The sequence below is a fragment of the Capricornis sumatraensis genome, chromosome 5 (assembly GCF_032405125.1).
Source record: "Capricornis sumatraensis isolate serow.1 chromosome 5, serow.2, whole genome shotgun sequence".
Classification (NCBI taxonomy): domain Eukaryota; kingdom Metazoa; phylum Chordata; class Mammalia; order Artiodactyla; family Bovidae; genus Capricornis; species Capricornis sumatraensis.
Genome location: NC_091073.1, coordinates 81,853,220 through 81,870,219, shown reverse-complemented (window position 1 = coordinate 81,870,219; position 17,000 = coordinate 81,853,220). Strand labels below are relative to the sequence as shown.

At 55.8% G+C, this 17,000-nt stretch overlaps 1 protein-coding gene across 10 annotated transcripts in view; it reads right to left on the bottom strand.

The window, feature by feature from the left end:
- The window catches only part of CAMK2B (calcium/calmodulin dependent protein kinase II beta), an 88,645-nt gene that overhangs the window by 48,279 nt on the left and 23,366 nt on the right, over positions 1-17,000 (bottom strand). For all 10 annotated transcript variants that reach the window (XM_068972868.1, XM_068972876.1, XM_068972870.1 and 7 more), the window contains exon 2: positions 7,745-7,839. In XM_068972868.1, coding sequence (XP_068828969.1) covers positions 7,745-7,839 — 95 coding nt within the window. The remainder of the gene's footprint in view (positions 1-7,744; positions 7,840-17,000) is intronic.

Below are 17,000 nucleotides of genomic sequence, written 5' to 3'. Positions count from 1 at the left end.
CCGGGAGGGCCCCTAATGGCCTAGCTGTAGGCACCCCACCCTGCTCCTCCAGCCAAGTGGCACTTCTCCCAGGCTCGGACCTGACCTGTCCCCCACTGGTGGCCTCAGCCCCCTGCAGGCAAGGAATTATTCAAACAAGCGACCACGGCCCCCTGGGGGAACGAGTGGCACCCCGCTCTCTCATCACCATGAAGCCTGCCTCGGGGAGTCGGCTGCTCACTCTGTCCTGCGTAGCTTGTGTGACGGGCAGTGGCCTCCCGGGCCCTGAGCCTGTGTGGCGCAGCCTGCCGCCCACCTCAGCTCTCTGGGCTGCCTGTCCTGGGTTTGGTCATGCCCACAATCCTATGGCGGGCTCCCACCTTGACTAACAGGCAAAAAGAGAGGTGATCCGACCATAAATGACTATCCTGTCATATCCTCAGTTTTGTCAGCTGTAAAGTGGGACAGAAATAGGGTCCTCAAACCTGCGGGTGCCCCTTGAACCCCTGGAGGGAGCTCTTGGTGCATGTGGGGTGGGCAGGGGTGGTAGGAAGGAGCTCTTCAGATTGGGGGGATGACAGGAACAACTGATGAAACAACCTCCAGAGAGTCCAGGAGCTCAGGAACATTTCCCAATAACCCTGGACCAACCCTCCTTTTGGGGCTGGGCCACCTCCCCACACTCCTTTGACCTTCTACAGCCTAATGGGAACTGCTGCGGCCTGACTACACAGAGCATGTGTATCATCCAAGCCAGCAGGTCCCAGAGCCCATGGGACCCGGGGTTCACAGGGACAGCATTGCCCCAGAACCAGACACACCCCTGAAGCATCAGCAGGGCCCCAGAGCTGCCACTCTCGCCTCCTCACAGGTGAGGCCGCCAAGAACACGGAGGGGGTGTCCCCGTCTCGCCTCCTCACAGGCGAGGCCACCAAGAACACGGAGGGGGTGTCCCCGAGGACTCCTGCCCACAGAGCCTGGCCCCACTCCTTTTCTTCTCCTCCTCTGCCTTCGCCCAGTTTGGAGTAGTTTTGACTTAGCCTGTTTGGTTAACAAATTAATGACAAAGACGTGTTCTCTCAACAGTTCTGTTTAGCACTGCCTGATAAAACACAAAATGGCTCGTTTGGAACTTCCCTGATGGTTCAGTGGTTAAGACTCCATGCTGCTGTTGCAGGGCGCCACAGGTTTGATCCCTAGCTGGGAAACTAAGATCCCACATGCTGCATGGTGTGCTCAAAAAAAAGACCAGTTAAATCTGAATTTCAGATAAGCAACAAGTATGTTTTTAATATAAATATGTCCCAAGCGCAGGTAAACAGTTTTCGAATAGAAGCATGTCCCATGCAGTTTGGGACATATTTGTCCTCAAATATTTTTTATTGCCTATCTGAAATTCAAATTTAACTGCAAAATCTGGCCACCCCAGTCTGGTTCCCTCATTGCTCCTCCATCCTCCCAGTGGGATGGGAATGGGGGGGTCACCTCCCACAAGAGCCCCCAACTTTCCCTCTTACTCCCTCCCCACCTGCACCAGGACACCTGCAACTCCACACAAACCCACGCCCTGACAACAGAATCTGGGATAAATGGGTCTGTCCAGTTAAAGATTGACCCTGGGGCAAAGGGAGGGACCCCCACTCCTTTGCACCCTCGGGGTCCGTAGGGAAAACCCCTCCCATTGCCCAGGGTCCTCCAGAGCAAGGTGCACCAAAGGCTGGCTGGGAGCCTAGGACATACTTATTCTAAAAAATCATTTTTTATTTGAAATTAGGACATTATACAGTGAGGCCCTGGCTGGGGCCCTGGGACCCTGGGGCCCTGGGAGCTGCAAGGGAGGGGGCGTGGCTGCGGAATGTCCCCCGTAAGGGTGCTCAGGTGAGGGAGGGGTGCTCGAGAGAGGGAGAGGGGGGAGGGGAAGGGAGGGAAGGGGAAGGGAGGGGGGAGAAGGGGAAGGGACGGGTGGGGAGCGGAGGGGAGAGGAGGGAAGGAAAGGAGGGAGGGCGCCCCAGCGCCCGCTGCGCATGCTCCGCCGCCCCTGCAATGCGGCGCCGGCGGCGCGTCCTCCAGTAACCCAGTTCGGCGAATTCCCGGCGCCCATTATCCTCTGTCTCGGGATGTCTTCCCGCTTGTGGGTCGTGGGGGCCGACAGGAAACCGGCAGCACGGGTTGCAGCAGGAAAGCAGGGGCCCGGGCCGGTTTGGCCAGGGGTGCAGGCTCAGCCCCAGAGCCCCTAGAGACCAGATAACTCCTCCCCGTTACACCGCCGCCGACAGGGGCGCCCCCCAAGGCAGAAGGGGCCATCTGGACCCTGCGAAGGGCGTGACCCTACGTGAAGGTAGCTGGAGGTAAACCGAGCATCAGCCTGGGGTCAGGAGGAGGGTCAGAGGTGAGCCCGGATCTCATCCGTGGCCTCAGCCTCCTCACGGGTAGGGTGAGTCTCCCAGCTGGGCTGCGAGCACCCACTATGAGGTCAGCCTCCCACCTGGGAGGTCAGCCCTCCCACCTGATCCCCCTGTGACCCTCGACCCTCGACCCTCGGCAGCTGGGTGAAAACTGGAGCTGCCAGCGTCCCAGGCTCTGCTCATCACAACCATGGGTTCCTGGGCCACTCTGCTTCTGTGAGGTTCTGTTTCCTGGTCCATGGCACAGGCCTCCCACCACTGACCTCGCGAAAATGCTGCTGAGGGTCAGGGCACAATACCCAGGGGCCTGAGCCCTCGCTCCGGTGCAGCCGTGTCCCTCCTTCCTTCCTCTAGGTCAGCTGCTGACCGGGGTCATTTCTGGGACACCTGCTAGGGGCCCGCGAGTACTAACAGAGCTCGGTCCACAGGGTGTCCTCCAAATGGCCACCAAACGAGCCCTAAAGAGCAGCCACTTGGTGCCAACAAGGAGCAAGGGGAGGGGAGAGGGAGGCGGGAGCAACAATAAGTGCCTGATGATGAGCGGCTTACCCCCACCACCCCCGTCAATTAATTTTCCTCTAACTGCTTTTGTTAATGGTAGTTTAATAATCTCTTAGTATTCAGTACATTCACAGACTCTGAATGTCTCACAATCCTCTATTTAATTAAGTATTAAATTTAAAAAATCTAACTCTTACTGCCTTTGGCACAAGCTGGATGTAATCTGCAGTGTCCTCGTGGCTCCAAGAACTGTCAGTTACCAGATGGGACAGTTTTTCTGTGTCCAGCGCCAGCATCCTTCTGCCGCTTTCTTTATCACTGGAAGCCTTGAAAGGCTAAGCCAGTCTCCTCGGTTCAGGAGTGGACCCCCCTCACTGCAGGGCTGGGTGAGGCCCCTCCACATTGCACTGAAAATGAAGCGGGCAGAAGAGGGGCTTCCCCTCCAACCTCTGAGTCCAGTCTCCACTTCCCCACTCTCCCACTTGCCTAGCAGACTCCCCACCCATGGATCCCCTGCCCCCACCTTCCAGGACAACAGCTGGGGCAAGCATTTCTGAATGGCCTCTCTCAGGAGGGAGCGCTGTCTGGAGTCAGGACTCTGTGTGGATCAAGTCTGACCCTGCAGGACGCAGCAGGTGCAGGCTGCGAGGTGAACGCCAGGACTCAGGGAGGCGCAGCGGGCTCCGGGCCTCCCCTCCTTGCTTCCTGACCACTCTCTGGCTTCACCACAGAACTTCTCCTGGACTTGGACTCCCCAGATGCTCAGGGGTGTGGTGGCCAGGGATCTCCCTTGCAAACCCAACCCTGGAGCACACCTTCTAGACACTGCTCCACCCAATCCCTGTCCCAGCTTCACACCTGGGAGACTAACCTGACTCCAGCACAGGCTGCCTGTCTGCTCCTTCAAAATCCGTTCACTCAAAGCATTCATTCATTCCAAAAGATTTATGGAGAGCTCCCCACCTCTCAGGGCCTGGGTGGAGGGTAGGAGATACAATGGTGAACGAAACAGATGAAGCCCTGCCCACAAGGCCTGGCAGTGTAGTGGGTGAGACAGCCATCAAATAAAAACAGGGTGCTTGGGTGCCAGATTCCTACTGGAGGCTCAAGGGAGATCCCTTTGAGGAAGTGTCATCAACAGGAGTTAAGCAGGTACAAAGTTCAGGAAAAGCATTTCTAGAAGGAAAGTGAAAGTGTTAGTCATTCAGTTATGTCCAAGTCTTTGCCACCACATGGACTGTAGCCTGCCAGGCTCCTCTGTCAATGGAATTTCCCAGGTCAGAATAATGAAGTCGGTTGCCATGCCCTTCTCTATGGGATCTTCCTGACCCAGGTATCAAACCCGGGTATCCTGCACTACAGGCAGATTCTTTACTGTCTGAGCCTCAGAGAAGGCATGTGCAAAGGCGCTGGGGTATATAGAACCAGAAGAAGCCAGTGCCTGACCAGAGCTGCTGGGAGGGAGAGAGGAGACAGGGCCGAAAGCAGTTTCAGGCCAGGTGAGAACTTTGGGTTTTATGTAGCCAGCCCTCAAAGGGTAGTCAGAAGAGGGTGGGATGTTCATACATGTGTTTTCCCAGCTTCTGGGCTGGGAGCTGGGAAGGTGCAGAGATGAACTTCTGCATTTGCCCTCAAGGAGCAAATGATCAATGGAAAAATTTGTAAAGTGACTGCTTTCGGGCTTCCCGGTTTCTAAGCTGGTTGGGAGGACCCAGGGAGGCTTCCTGGAGGAGGAGTCCTAGCGCCTGCAGGCTGGGCAAGATAGTCTGGCAAGAAACGCAAAAGAAAGCAAAAGGTATTTGGGCAGCACTGTGCTAGGCTGACTCCAAAGCACCTCACTCCTCTTTCCCTCACAATGCCCCTCTGGGTAGCGATTAGATTTATCCCTATTTTACAACTGAGAAAACTGAGGTACAGGGTGGCTAAGTAACACAGCCAAGGTCACACATTGAGGCAGTCAGGACCATGTGGCCAAGGCCACATAGCAACCAAACCAAACCCATGAGCCAAACCCCATTGCTGGACCACACTCAGCACGAAGATGAGGGTCAGGGGTCCGAGACCCTCTCCTCTTACCCCTCCAGCTGCCCATTCAGCTTGAGAAGGGGCTGGGGAGGGCCAGAAGACCCTTGGGTCCCTATACAGGGAGGTGGCTGGTTGGTTTTAGAACCCTTTTCCACTAAAGAAACACGCTGATCACTGTGGTGAAATGACAGGTAGTCTGGGATCTGCCGCAAGATATGTGAGTGGGGGTGGAGCATGCGGAGGGTTACCGATGAAACAAAATTGCCCGAGTATTGAAAACTGTTGTGTTGAAGCTGGGGGCTCATTCTATCATTTTATCTATATTTGGGGGTGGTTGAAATTTTCCATGATAATGAGTTTAATAGGCTGGGGGGAATGCCCAAGACCTTCACAGACCTGAGCAATGCAAGGGCCCAAGTGCGGAGGCAAAGCAGGGAGTGTCTTCACAGGGGAAGTGCTCCTGAGGGGAGGTGACAGCAGGCGAGAGCTGGCTGCTCCAATTCCAGACCAGCCCTGGCTAGCTGCCCTGTCTCCCACCGCCCAGCCCGGGCTGCATCCAGCTGGGACACTGAGGCTGGAAGCAGGGCTGACGGAGCCCCAGGTCTGCACAGCCCCACAATGGCGCCGTGAGCCAGGATCTCTTTGGCCCAGCCTCTGGGACTCAAGGGCAGAGAGCAGGCTGGCCGTCAGGAAGCGGGCAGCAGGCCTGCTGCTGTGGGGGCAGAAGAAAGAGCAGGTAGTAATCGTGGAACATGGGGGAATTTCGGACTTCCACGGCTCCTGATCCTCAGTAAAGAATCTGCTTGCAATGCAGGAGATCCAGGTTCAATCCCTGGGTTGGGAAGATCCCTTGGAATAAGAAATGGCAACCCACTCCAGTGTTCCTGCCTAGAAAATCCCATGTAGCCTGGCAGGCTACAGTCCATGGGGTCGCAAAGAGTCGGACATGACTCAGCGACTAACACTTTCACTTTAAGGGTATAAACAGTAGAGTGTGAATATACTTGTAAGGAGCTGCCCAATTCCATGGAAACATACTCATACTCAAGTGGTTTTCTGCTTGAGTCTCACAAACTCCTGTTCATCCTTCAAGACCCATCCAATCTCCTGTGCTCTCCCCTGGGCTCCCACCCCGAAGATGGGGCTGGAGTGGTTTGTTTGGATGTGTTTGCTCATCACCCCGTCCTCAGTGCCGGGCACGTGGGAGGCGCTGGGTAAAGCTGGCGAATGAGTGAAGGTCTCCTTCAACAGTCCAGGGGGCACCTGAAGGTGGACTCTCTTGCCTCCTGTGGCCTGGCACAAGCCTGGGGGAATGAAGCAGAGTGCTCCTACTGCTTTAGAAACGCAACGTATGCAGACACAGCTCCCAAACACCTGTGACAACGGTATCCGACCAGTGTCACCCACCCAGTGTCAGGGGACACAGAAGCAGCCCTGCATCTGGCAGTACAGTGCACACAGCAAACGCCTGGTAAATACTAGCTTTCGTGTCACTGCTGTTATCAGTCCAGCTGCAGGATCTGAGCCTTCCTACCACACATGCCCCAGGGCTGCACCGGCTCCAAGACCTCCTGTCTCCACAGTGCCCTGTGTCACCCCGTCCCCTCCTAACACCCGCAGCAAAAATGAGGACGCAGCACTGACCCCACTGGTGCACAACCAGCCTTTCAACATGGGCTGGGACCAGAGCGCCTGCCCCTGGAAACACAGCCCCGAAGGCCTGGTACACAGCAGGCACCCAAACACCCACACACGGCTCAGCGAACCACACAGCAGGTTCAGCTGCTCGCCCCCGCAGGCTGCTGGGCTAGAAGCTGCAGACCCCACAGACAGAGGTGTTCTCTGCACCAACTGTGGGGCGGGATGTGGTCCAGGACTGCAGACAGTCAGGGCCTTTTGGAGGAGAAGGAGCCTCTCAATTAGATTTGTGTCTGGATGCTAACCAGGGTCGTGGGTGTGCATGGGAGGAGGTGAGAGAGGGCTTAACTCAGCACTATCTGCCCAAGGCTCATCCGCCCCCTCCTGTCCAATCCTGGGTTGGAGATCCATGGGATCCCCACAGCACTGAGGAGTGGCAGGTCCCGCCAGACTCCTTCCCTGGTTCCCCTCCCTTGTCCCCTCACCTCTGTGCTCTGAATTCACCTGCTCGGAGCGGCACCTCCACCATGGCCTTGTCACACTCACTCACCGCATATCATCCCCTCCCCCCACATCTTGCCCCACCCCCACCACATGGAACACCACTGGATCAGGGGTCTGTCTGTCTGCCCAGAACAGGCTGTCCCCCAGCAAGGGCCTGGAAAGTGCCGGATGGGGTGAGGCCACATACCCAAGGCCAGCTCGTGGCCAGCATCACATCCACCCCTGCAGGCACCCCCCCCACCAGCCCTCCCAGCACAGTCAGATGAGTCCCCACGTGCATCCCTGGGCCTAGAAGACTGGCAGGGTCCGAGTCAGGAAACATGCCATTCAGGTGGCCCCTCAAGCATCCAAAGTCTTCAGGTCCCTACATCCTCCTCTGGCCCACATTCTTGGGCAGATGACACTATCTGACCATGTCAGCCACCTGGCTGCATGCCTCTCCCCTCCAGCCCTGGGGAGAAGAGACGGGGGTTCCACAAGCCCCTGAACAAGAGCAAGAGTGCAATTCCAGGTGTGAGGGTGCGTGGGTGCCTCTTGCTCCCAGCCCTGCACAGCCATGAACCCCGTTCACACCACACTGCAGCCACGAATCCCGCTCCGTGTCGCCAGGGAGCCATAGGCCACGCCCCAACCCCAGCACAGGCTCCCCCTGCCCCGGCTCCCGCCGGCCATCACAGCCATTCCCTCCCTACCTCTGGCTGACAGCTTCTTGGTGTTGATGATCTTGGCCGCATACTCATGGCCGGTGCAGAGCTTGACACAGCGTCGGACCACAGAAAAAGCCCCCCTGGGGGAGAAACAAGGAAACAGAGGCAATTAATCCCCCCAGTGAAAACCCAGCATTCAGTCATGATGCCCAGCCTCGGGCAGAGATCTGTGTGAGGAAGGGATGTGTTAGTTGGTGTTAATGTTAGTTGCTCAGTCATGTCTGACTCTTTGTGACCCCATGGGCTATAGCCCGCCAGGCTTCTCAATCTGTGAAATTCTCCAGGCAAGAATACTGAGTGGTAAGTCATTCTCTTTCTCCAGGGGACCTTTCCAACACAGGGATCAAACCCAGGTCTCCCACACTGCAGGCAGATTCTTTACCATCTGAGCCACCAGGGAAGCCCCAAGAATACTGGAGTGGGTAGCCATTCCCTTTTCCAGGGGATCTTCCTGACCCAGGGATCAAACCTGGGTCTCCTGCATTGCAGGGAGATTCTTTACCATCTGAGCCACCTGGGAAGCCCTGAGGAAGGGGCACCCCGCCCCAAAAGACTTCCACACCCCCCACCCTTCGTGCCAGCCCCATAGGGGCCTCTTTCCCAGCAGCTGGCAGATCCCAGTTGACTGGCACACTCAGCTCCTGTGAGACCCCCAGCCTTGGCATCCTCACAGACCGGCAGGACTGAGGGCCTGTCTGGGGGCCTTTCAGCGAGCACCCTCCTTCACTCTATGCCAAGTCCTCGAGACCCAGGGTCCTCCTAGAGCAATGAACGCTGGCCCGGCTACAGACGGTGGAATAGGGAGGCACAGCCTGTGGGGACTCACTGAAGGTTCTGGAGGGAAGAAGAAGCATCACATAATTACGCTGCAAAGCTGGAGGCGAAGGCCCCTCCCCCAGATCCTCCACTGCCACTGTACAGCAGAGGCGGCCAGTCCCACAGCGGAGGAGACGTTTACCTACCCACAGCATCAGCGCTTCTGAGAGGAGCAGGGACCAGCCTGGAGGGCTGGGAGAAGGAAACCTGAAAGGCGGGGTGACCGCTGCCGAGGTCACTGAGAGGTTCTGCATGTGACTCCCCAAACACTGACCCTTGAGAGGAGGACGGTGTGCAGGAGGTGGCAGAGCAAGCCAGAGCCCCGAGAGCAGGCCTGTGAGGGTCCCGGGGCCGGCGGAGAGCACAGGCCAGAGGGAGCCTGGGGTCCATCAGAAGATCCTCCACGGTATTCGACTTGTCACCACCGCTGGTTTAATTTGATTTGAGATCATTTTCGAAGAACATTAGACCCAGCATGTATGAGACAAAGCCAGAACAGGAAATGTCTGGGGAAGGGTCCAGACTGGAGGCTGCCATGGGAGGTGGGCACAAAGGCTGAGCACATGGACCGGTGGGGCGGGGGACACCCCTGACCACAGGCCCCTCCTCTGTCTTCCCTCCCCAGAGGCCCTGCAGGCACAGCCCCCGTCGGAACCCAGCACCACCCCACCCCCCGCGCCGCCCCTGCTGCCCACAGAGCCTGAGAGGCTCACCAGCTGCTTGAGCCCAGGCTCCAGGTGACGGGAAAGCAATGTCTTAAACAGAGAACACATTTCTGCTATAATCCTTTTTGGGATAAGACTTTGGGGCCTTCGCTGGTGGTCCAGTGGTTAGGACGCTGCCCTTCCAGCGCAGGGGGTGCAGGTTCAGTCTCTGGTCTGGGAAGCTCCCACTTGCCATAGAGAAACTAAGCCTGTACGCCACAGCTATGCAGCCTGCGCTGTAGAGCCCAGGAGCCACAGCTACTGGGCTCACGCCCAGTAGCCCATGCTCTGCCGCAGGAGAGGCACCACGTGAGAAGCCTGCGCACCACCACAACACTCGGCACAGTCAAAAACAAATACACGAAATTTTTTAAAAGTCTAACTTGCCTTTACAAAATAGCAATAAGAATAATACAATTAAAAAAAAACTTCATTAAAATGGACTATTCACTTCCTTGGGAAAAAGCAAATATTACACTAGATCTAATTGAACATTTTCTTAACATCCCAGGTCTTTATGATCAATAGGTGTGCTTAGAGCTATATTTTTGCTTCTTCAAAGTCAGAACTGAGCAGTGGCTGCCTCTGCGGGGGCAGGGAGCTGGGGTCTGGCACACTAGTCACTCCACATCCTCTGTCCTGTGTGATTTTCTCACTGTGTATGAGCTGCAGTCTCAAAATTTTCTTTTATTTTAAGAAAAAAAAAAAAAAAAACAAAGAAAGGATGATTTTTTTTTTTTTTTTTGATCAGTGACACTAGCTTGGGAGAGAGCATGTTGAGGCTTCAAGCAGGTCTGGGTTTGAACCCTGCTCTGTCTCTTCCTGGCTGCACCCTCTGCGCCTGTTTCCCCACCCACCCAAGGAGCAGCAAATGCTCACGGGGCCACTGCAAAGGCTGAGCCAGGCCCCAAAAGACTGAGCCAGGCCCCAGGTGGCTGCCTGCCCGAGGCTGCTTTGGCCTCCTCCTCACCAGCCCAGCCTATCCCTGGTCCTCCCATCCACTTCCTGCCCAGGAGAGCGGAGGGTATCAGGTGCATAGGGCTGAGCTGCCACCTTCATGCTCGGGCCCCCAAAGGGCTCGGGCCCCCAAAGGGCATGGACACCCAAGCACCGGCTCACAGGCCTCCATGGAATAGTCAGGGCTTCCAGTGTCAGAATCCAATCCCCACTGATGCTGGAAGTTCCAAACAGCCAGAGGGCTGCTCACAAGCCTGGTGGGCGCCGGGTGAGGAACCATGGGGCCCAAAGGTGAGCTCGTCCCTGGAGTGGGGAGGGGCCTACAGGGCCTGTCCACCTGCTGCTGTCCAGCCAGGGTAAGTACAGGACCAAGGGACAGTGAGCCGGGAATCCTCCCGGGTACACGGCAGGGTGTGCCTAAAGTGAACAAGAGGAACAGCCAGATGGACCATCCCAGACAAGCTGCCCTGCTGCCCCATGTCCTTCCGGGTCAGACTCCGCTGTCTCTTCTGCAGGGGGCTCTGGGTGAATGATGGCAAGGGTCTGAGATGACCGCAGAGCCAGGCAGGCAGAAGCCAGTCTCTGGAGGCAACCAGGAACGTGGCAGGCAAGCTCCCGGCATCCAGCAAGCGCTCAATAATGGACCTTACAGGTGGCACACAGGCTGGAGAACAGACTGCTCTTGGACGCAGGTCTTTCTCTCCCAGAGTCCTGCCTGCTGAGTATGGGGGCATCTCTGGAAGCCCCTATGGGGTAGGGTTTCTCCTGCTCCTGTGTTCCAGCTTGAAAAAAATTTCTAGAAAGAGATGCCCTACCCTCCCCCAAGTCTGGTCACCCCACCCTGGTCTTCCTGGTCACCCAAACCTGCACCCCAGTGCCCATTAACTCTGAGGGAGGACCTGGGCCAGCTGAGGCTGTGCCTGGAGCAGGGAGAAGCAGCCGGGACGCTAGGGAGCCCTCGGAACTCAGTCTTCCAGCTCAAGACCCATGGAAGTTTCCCTGAAAGCTTGGTCAGGTGCCTGACAAAGCTCACAAGCTAGAGGACGCTCCATGGCTTCACTACCTGGAGTGAGAGCACAGGAAAGCAGTTTGGCCCCCTGATGACCACCGCTCCTTAGGCCAGTCTCCCCCAGCTCCCCTCTCCCATCCTTGAAGCCAGCTTCTCAGTCACCACCATTCCCAATCTCCTTCTGCCCCCTCCCCAGGCATCCACCCCCTTTCCAGTGGCTCTGCCAGTTGCTTGATGTGGATCACAAGCAGGCTCCCCAGAAGACCCGATGCTAAGAAGCATGTGCAGTAAGGACCATGGGCCAGGCCCCCAACATCTCGAATATCACAGACAACAGTCAGTAAGGTGAGCACCAGCGCCATTCTCCTTCGAAATGTGCAGCATCTACCCACCTGAAATTTACAATTACTGAGAGAATGACAGGGACAAGAACCTAGGTCTGTATCCTAAAGCACAACCCCGCTGCCACCAAGCCAACTTCTATGCCTCCTTCAAGACCCAATTCAACACCTCCAGTTGCCACAGGAAGTCAGCTCAGTCTCCACCAGACACTATACTCTACATGTCTTGGCTCACTTTGCCCACTCTATTATAATAATTTATCTGTTTCTGGCCCTCCACTGTGGCTCTCCATAGACAATCAAGATGCTGGGGACAGGCAGAGGGTCCAGACTGTGATAAGAGAGTAAGGGCTGACCTCCAAGCACCATGAGTGGAAGTGAGTGGAAGTGCTGGGCTTCAGCATACCTCAGGCCTGCAGGACAAGAAAGGGCAGCCTTCTGGGAAGACAGGGAGAGACTGGGAGGGGTCAGACTCTGGGGAGCAGGCCAGCAGGGGAGGGTGAGCGCCCAAGCCCTCCTTGGATGGGGAAGGGGCGTCTGGTGGGGTGAACTAGCATCTGTGGGAGGGTGGGGAGTGCCTGTAGGTGGAGAATGTCTCCTGCGGGGCTGAGGCCATGGGGCCCCTGATCAAAGCAGAGGGCCACTGATGTACCAGGAGCCTGGCAGACGCCCACCCTGCCCACAGGGGCTACGGGGTGCAGATGCAGGGCACAGACCAGGCAGGTGGGGAGGCAACAGTCCCTGGACTGCGTCTGGATAGGCTGCCTGATGCTCTAGTCATCCACGAATGGCATGGCAGGTGGCGGCCAGCTGCAGGGTTGGAAACGCCACTTGGGGCATAGCTTGTGGGGGAGAAGTCAGAAAGGTGGGGGTCCGGGTGGGGGTGAAGTTCAGGGAGAAGGCATGGTGGGGGCTCCCCTGGACCTCGAGGTCACCATGAGATGCCCGGTGGAGCACCTGCTGCTGCACTCAGGTTTAAAGTTATCTGAAGAATGTGATCAGATCAGGAGCCTCCTGGGCACCAAGTGGGGACTCTTATGAATCAAGTAAAGCTAATAAAACAAAGAAAACACTTTTTCATAAAGCCATTTATAGAAAGTCTACTGAGGAACCGCAACAGCAGAGAGGCTGGCCAGGGGACATGGGGGTGGGGTGGGGGAATGAACCCTGGAGCTGCCTGGGGTCTGGTCAGCTGCATGTGGGTGCCCAGCACTGCTACAGCCATGCCAGCCCATGGTGACACTCGAGGGTCACTCTCTTGCCACACTGGGCAGAAGCATCAAGCCAGCAAGTGGCTCCCAGCCCCATTTACTCTCTCATTCCTCCCTATCCAACCTGAGGGTATGCCCTGACCCTACCTCTCACCTGGACACAGAGAGCCCACTGGCCCTCGGGGGACAGGGTCTGGCCTGGGTTTCCACCTGCAGGGCTCTTAGCTGCCCCCATGCCTGACCACCTGCTGCCACCTGGAACTTGCCCTTGACATGGATTTCCTGCAGCCCCCATGGCACTTGCTTTGGGGACCTGCCTCCTCCCTGCTCTGCTGGCCAAGCCAGGGGCCCAGCCTACCTTCTGCCCACTGAGCTGAGCTGGTGTTGGTGGCAGAGGCTGATGGGCAGGAGGGTCTGGTCTTACCTTGTCCCCACAGTGGGGGCTGCAGAACAGGGAAGCACTGACAACGGACGTCACTTTGGGACCCTGCATCCTGGGCCTGGGGCTTCCTCATGCAGGGCGTGTGGAGGCCCTGGCGCAGAGCAGGCATCAGACTCATGTAACTGGGCATCCCCTGCTTCTGCTCCTCCACGGCCACTCGGCACTTCCACTGCCTCCTTCCTGGTGTACATTCCAGGGGTGCAGCATCTCCTCTCTCCACCACCCCCATATCTGTGGTCCACTGGAGGACGGGGCCCGTGCACCTGACTCCGGCTCTCTGCCCTGTCCTGGCCTCGCAGATACTGGCCTGGCTGCCAACAGGGCTGACACGGCCCTGTTGAAGACACACCTGGTGGCTGAACAACCTGGGAAATCCCCATCTGCACTCTGCTAACTTGGATGCTCGGGAGCAGGAATGCTTGACAACCAGCCAGAGCTAAGGGCCCACATCACATGTGGACCAGTCCATGGGTTTCTTAAATTGTAGGGCCAAAAACAGCCAGAAGTGCTGAGTAAAAGAACCAGACCCTTGTTGATCTGTGTTGTAAAGGCTTCCACACAAGTGAGACCCTGGGATGTCCTCTCAGTGAAAACCGCCATCCTGGCCCCCCAATTTCCCAGGCAGATCCACAAAAGATCTTTCTGGAACGGGCTAAGCAGGCGGCAGATGCACTCGGCTGGTTCAACAGTTTTCCATGTACATTAACAAACGGGTGTTCTTTTAAAGCAGCCTGAGCACCCAGCCTGGGCCGCCCCAGTGGGCTCAGCTCAGAAGGGTCTGGGCCAGGGGCTCAGGCAGGGAGGCTGGACAGCCCAGCAGACATGCTCACTCACCACACCAGGCCCTCCGCTTGCCTGGATTTGTGGATTTCAACTAAATCAAGCTGCTGCTTATTTGCGTGGTAGCGAAAAAATTTTTTCTACCTTTGATTAAAATGACAGGGGAGGTCCGTTTATATTTGTAATCTGGACCTAAGCGATTCAGTAGAAAATAGGGACTTGTACATGAAATTGTTGTGGGGGCTTTTTCTTGCTTATAATAATAATTTTAAAAACAGAATCCACGCTTGAGGCAGAAAACAGAGTAACCAAGGTGGTTTCAATAGAGCGAGTTGAAGCCGCCTCCACTTTCAGAACCCATTGCTAGAGTCCCACAATGCTCTGATGTGTCTCGGTGATGTCTACACCACAGGAAGGCTTTCCTCACCAACACTCAGGAATCTCTTGCTGTTTATATTCTGCTTCTTCCTCTTACTACTTTCCCACCCTGCAAACAACTCTACCACAGTACCACCTGGCCATTATATACTGCTTTACTGGTGGGCACCAGGAGGGTATGTGACCCTCCCTGGCTCCCTGGCCTCGGGGTTGGGCAGATGAGAGCATGCTGGCTCTGATAGGACTTGGGCAAATGTGTGCCATGCTGGGCAGGGGCAGGAGGGCCCAGCACAGGAGTAATGTCCAGGCCGCAGGCCCATAAGGGCTGTCCATCATCAACAGTCCATGGAGCTCAGAGAACCATGTCGCTCTCCTGCCCTGAACCCAGAACATCCTGGGTTTCTGTAACAGGACCTGAAGTAGCCAAACTAGAAACCGATGGTAGACAACATTTAATTTTGTTTGTGAACACCCAAATCACTGTGGTCTCTGTAGCCTCCCAGCATGCCTTTTATCAGCGGATGAGTTCCGGCTTTGTGTTTGGCCTTTTATATTTAACATCACTTCACACACAGTTCCCATTCCCTGACCTAGATCATATACGTGTCATCTTCATAGTAGAGAACGTTCCTTCCACGGATAGCCGAGCACTTCCTCGATTGGCAGGCATTTGGGATGTTTCCAATTTCCCTTCTCGTAAATGCCTGCCGTAAACATCTTGGTTATTTCTGTAGAGTTGATTTCCAGAGGCACAATCGCTGGGTGATTTACAACCACACCAGCGATGAAAATGCCAGCTCTTGCCACTGCCCCACTGTCCGTCCCTGGCCTTTCCAGGGTCCTTCTCTGGAATCCCGGCAGCTCCTCGGTCCCGACCTCTGAGCTTGGGCCAGAAACTCAAGTCATAAGTCATCCATGCAGTGCCTGTGAACAGGGGTCCCCACAACATGGTACACAGGCTGGGCAGCTGAAACCCCAGATTATTGTCTCACAGTTAGGAGACCAGAAGTCCAAGACCAAGGTGCTGGCAGGGTCGGTTCCTTCTGAGGCTGTGGGAGCCTGCTCTAGGCCTCTCGACAGCTTCTGGGGCTTCACGGGGGATCCTGGGCTTGCAGAAGCATCATCTCCACCTTCATGTTCATATGGCATTCTCCCTGTGTGTCTCCCTGTGCCCAAATTTCCCCTTTTTATAAGGAAACACAGGAAAAGTCGGGGGCCTTCCCTAGTGGTAAAGAATCTGCCTGCCAATGCAGGAGACACGGGTTTGATTCCTGATCCAGGAAGATCCCACATGCTGCGGAGCAACTGAGTTCAGCTGAGCAACTGAGCATCACAACTACTGAGCCTGTGCTCTGGAACCTGAGAACTGCAACTGCTGAGCCCACATGCTGTCATTGTTGAAGCCTGCACTCCCTAGAGCCCATGCTCCACAACAAGAGAAGCCACAGCAATGAGAAGCCCGTGCATCGTAACTAGAGAACAGCCCAAGAAGCAATGAAGCCCCAGCACAGCCAAAATAAATAAATAAAAAATAAGGACACAGTTGTACTGGATGAAGGCCCATCATCCACTTCACCATAACTAATTACATCTACAACCGCCTTATTTCCAAATACGGTCATATTCTCAGGTACTGGGATTAGGACACCACATCTGAATTTTAAGAAGACAGTTCAACCCACAGCACATGCTGATTCTCCATTCTGCCTTAGGGAGTCAGAGTCTGCCCCTGTGTGTACCAGGCAAACATGTCCCCAGTTACCATCCTCAAATATTAATTCCACAGGATGCTAACAGATGTTAGGTACAAAGGGGGCTCTGTGGGCAAATAAGTTTAGAAACCATTAAGCTAAACAGTGCCTTCCTCCCTCCCTCCCTCCCTCCCTTCCTCCCCTTCTTTTCTGTCGCAGGACTTCTCAGGGCCTTTCACATGGTCATCTGCACTGTGAATTTCCCACTAGTGAGTGTGAAGTGCAGCCTTTCTCCAACTTCTTTGATCAGAGAAATCTTTACCCAAAGAAACCTCAAGAGGGCCAAGAGCGGGTAGGGCAGGGAGGTGTTCTAGTGTGCAGCTTCAGCATCGAATGAATCCATCAGCAAACAAATGGCGAGAGTAGGACAGAAATGCCACCTGAGGACGCCTACCCACACGCAAGAACAGTGGTGCTGCCCAGGAGTCTGTGGGCGCATCTCAGATGGAGAAAACCCAAGCGGGGCCTCCTCTTCTCTCTGCCCCTCTGAACAGCACCCAGGCTACAGCGGCCGCCCCTCCCCGCGGATGCCCCCTCCCCAACCACACGGGCATTGAGGGCCCCCCACGGCCCTCCCGGATGCCCTGGGGAGTGGAGTGTCAGGTGGACGAGCCAGGAATGTCAATTCAGAGGGGACGTTTTCTTCACATTTCTGACAATGCTGAGAGCAGATGGAACACTCCGTGAGCAGAGAGGGCGCTGTGTCCTGACCACATAAGGCTTATGACAAGATGCACCCTACAGCCTAAGGAGGTTTAGATGTAAATGACCACGAAAGGTAACCCTTTCATGTTTCTCAGGCATTAATGTCATCATCATTACGCTATACAGTCACATCAAGTTTATGAGTCC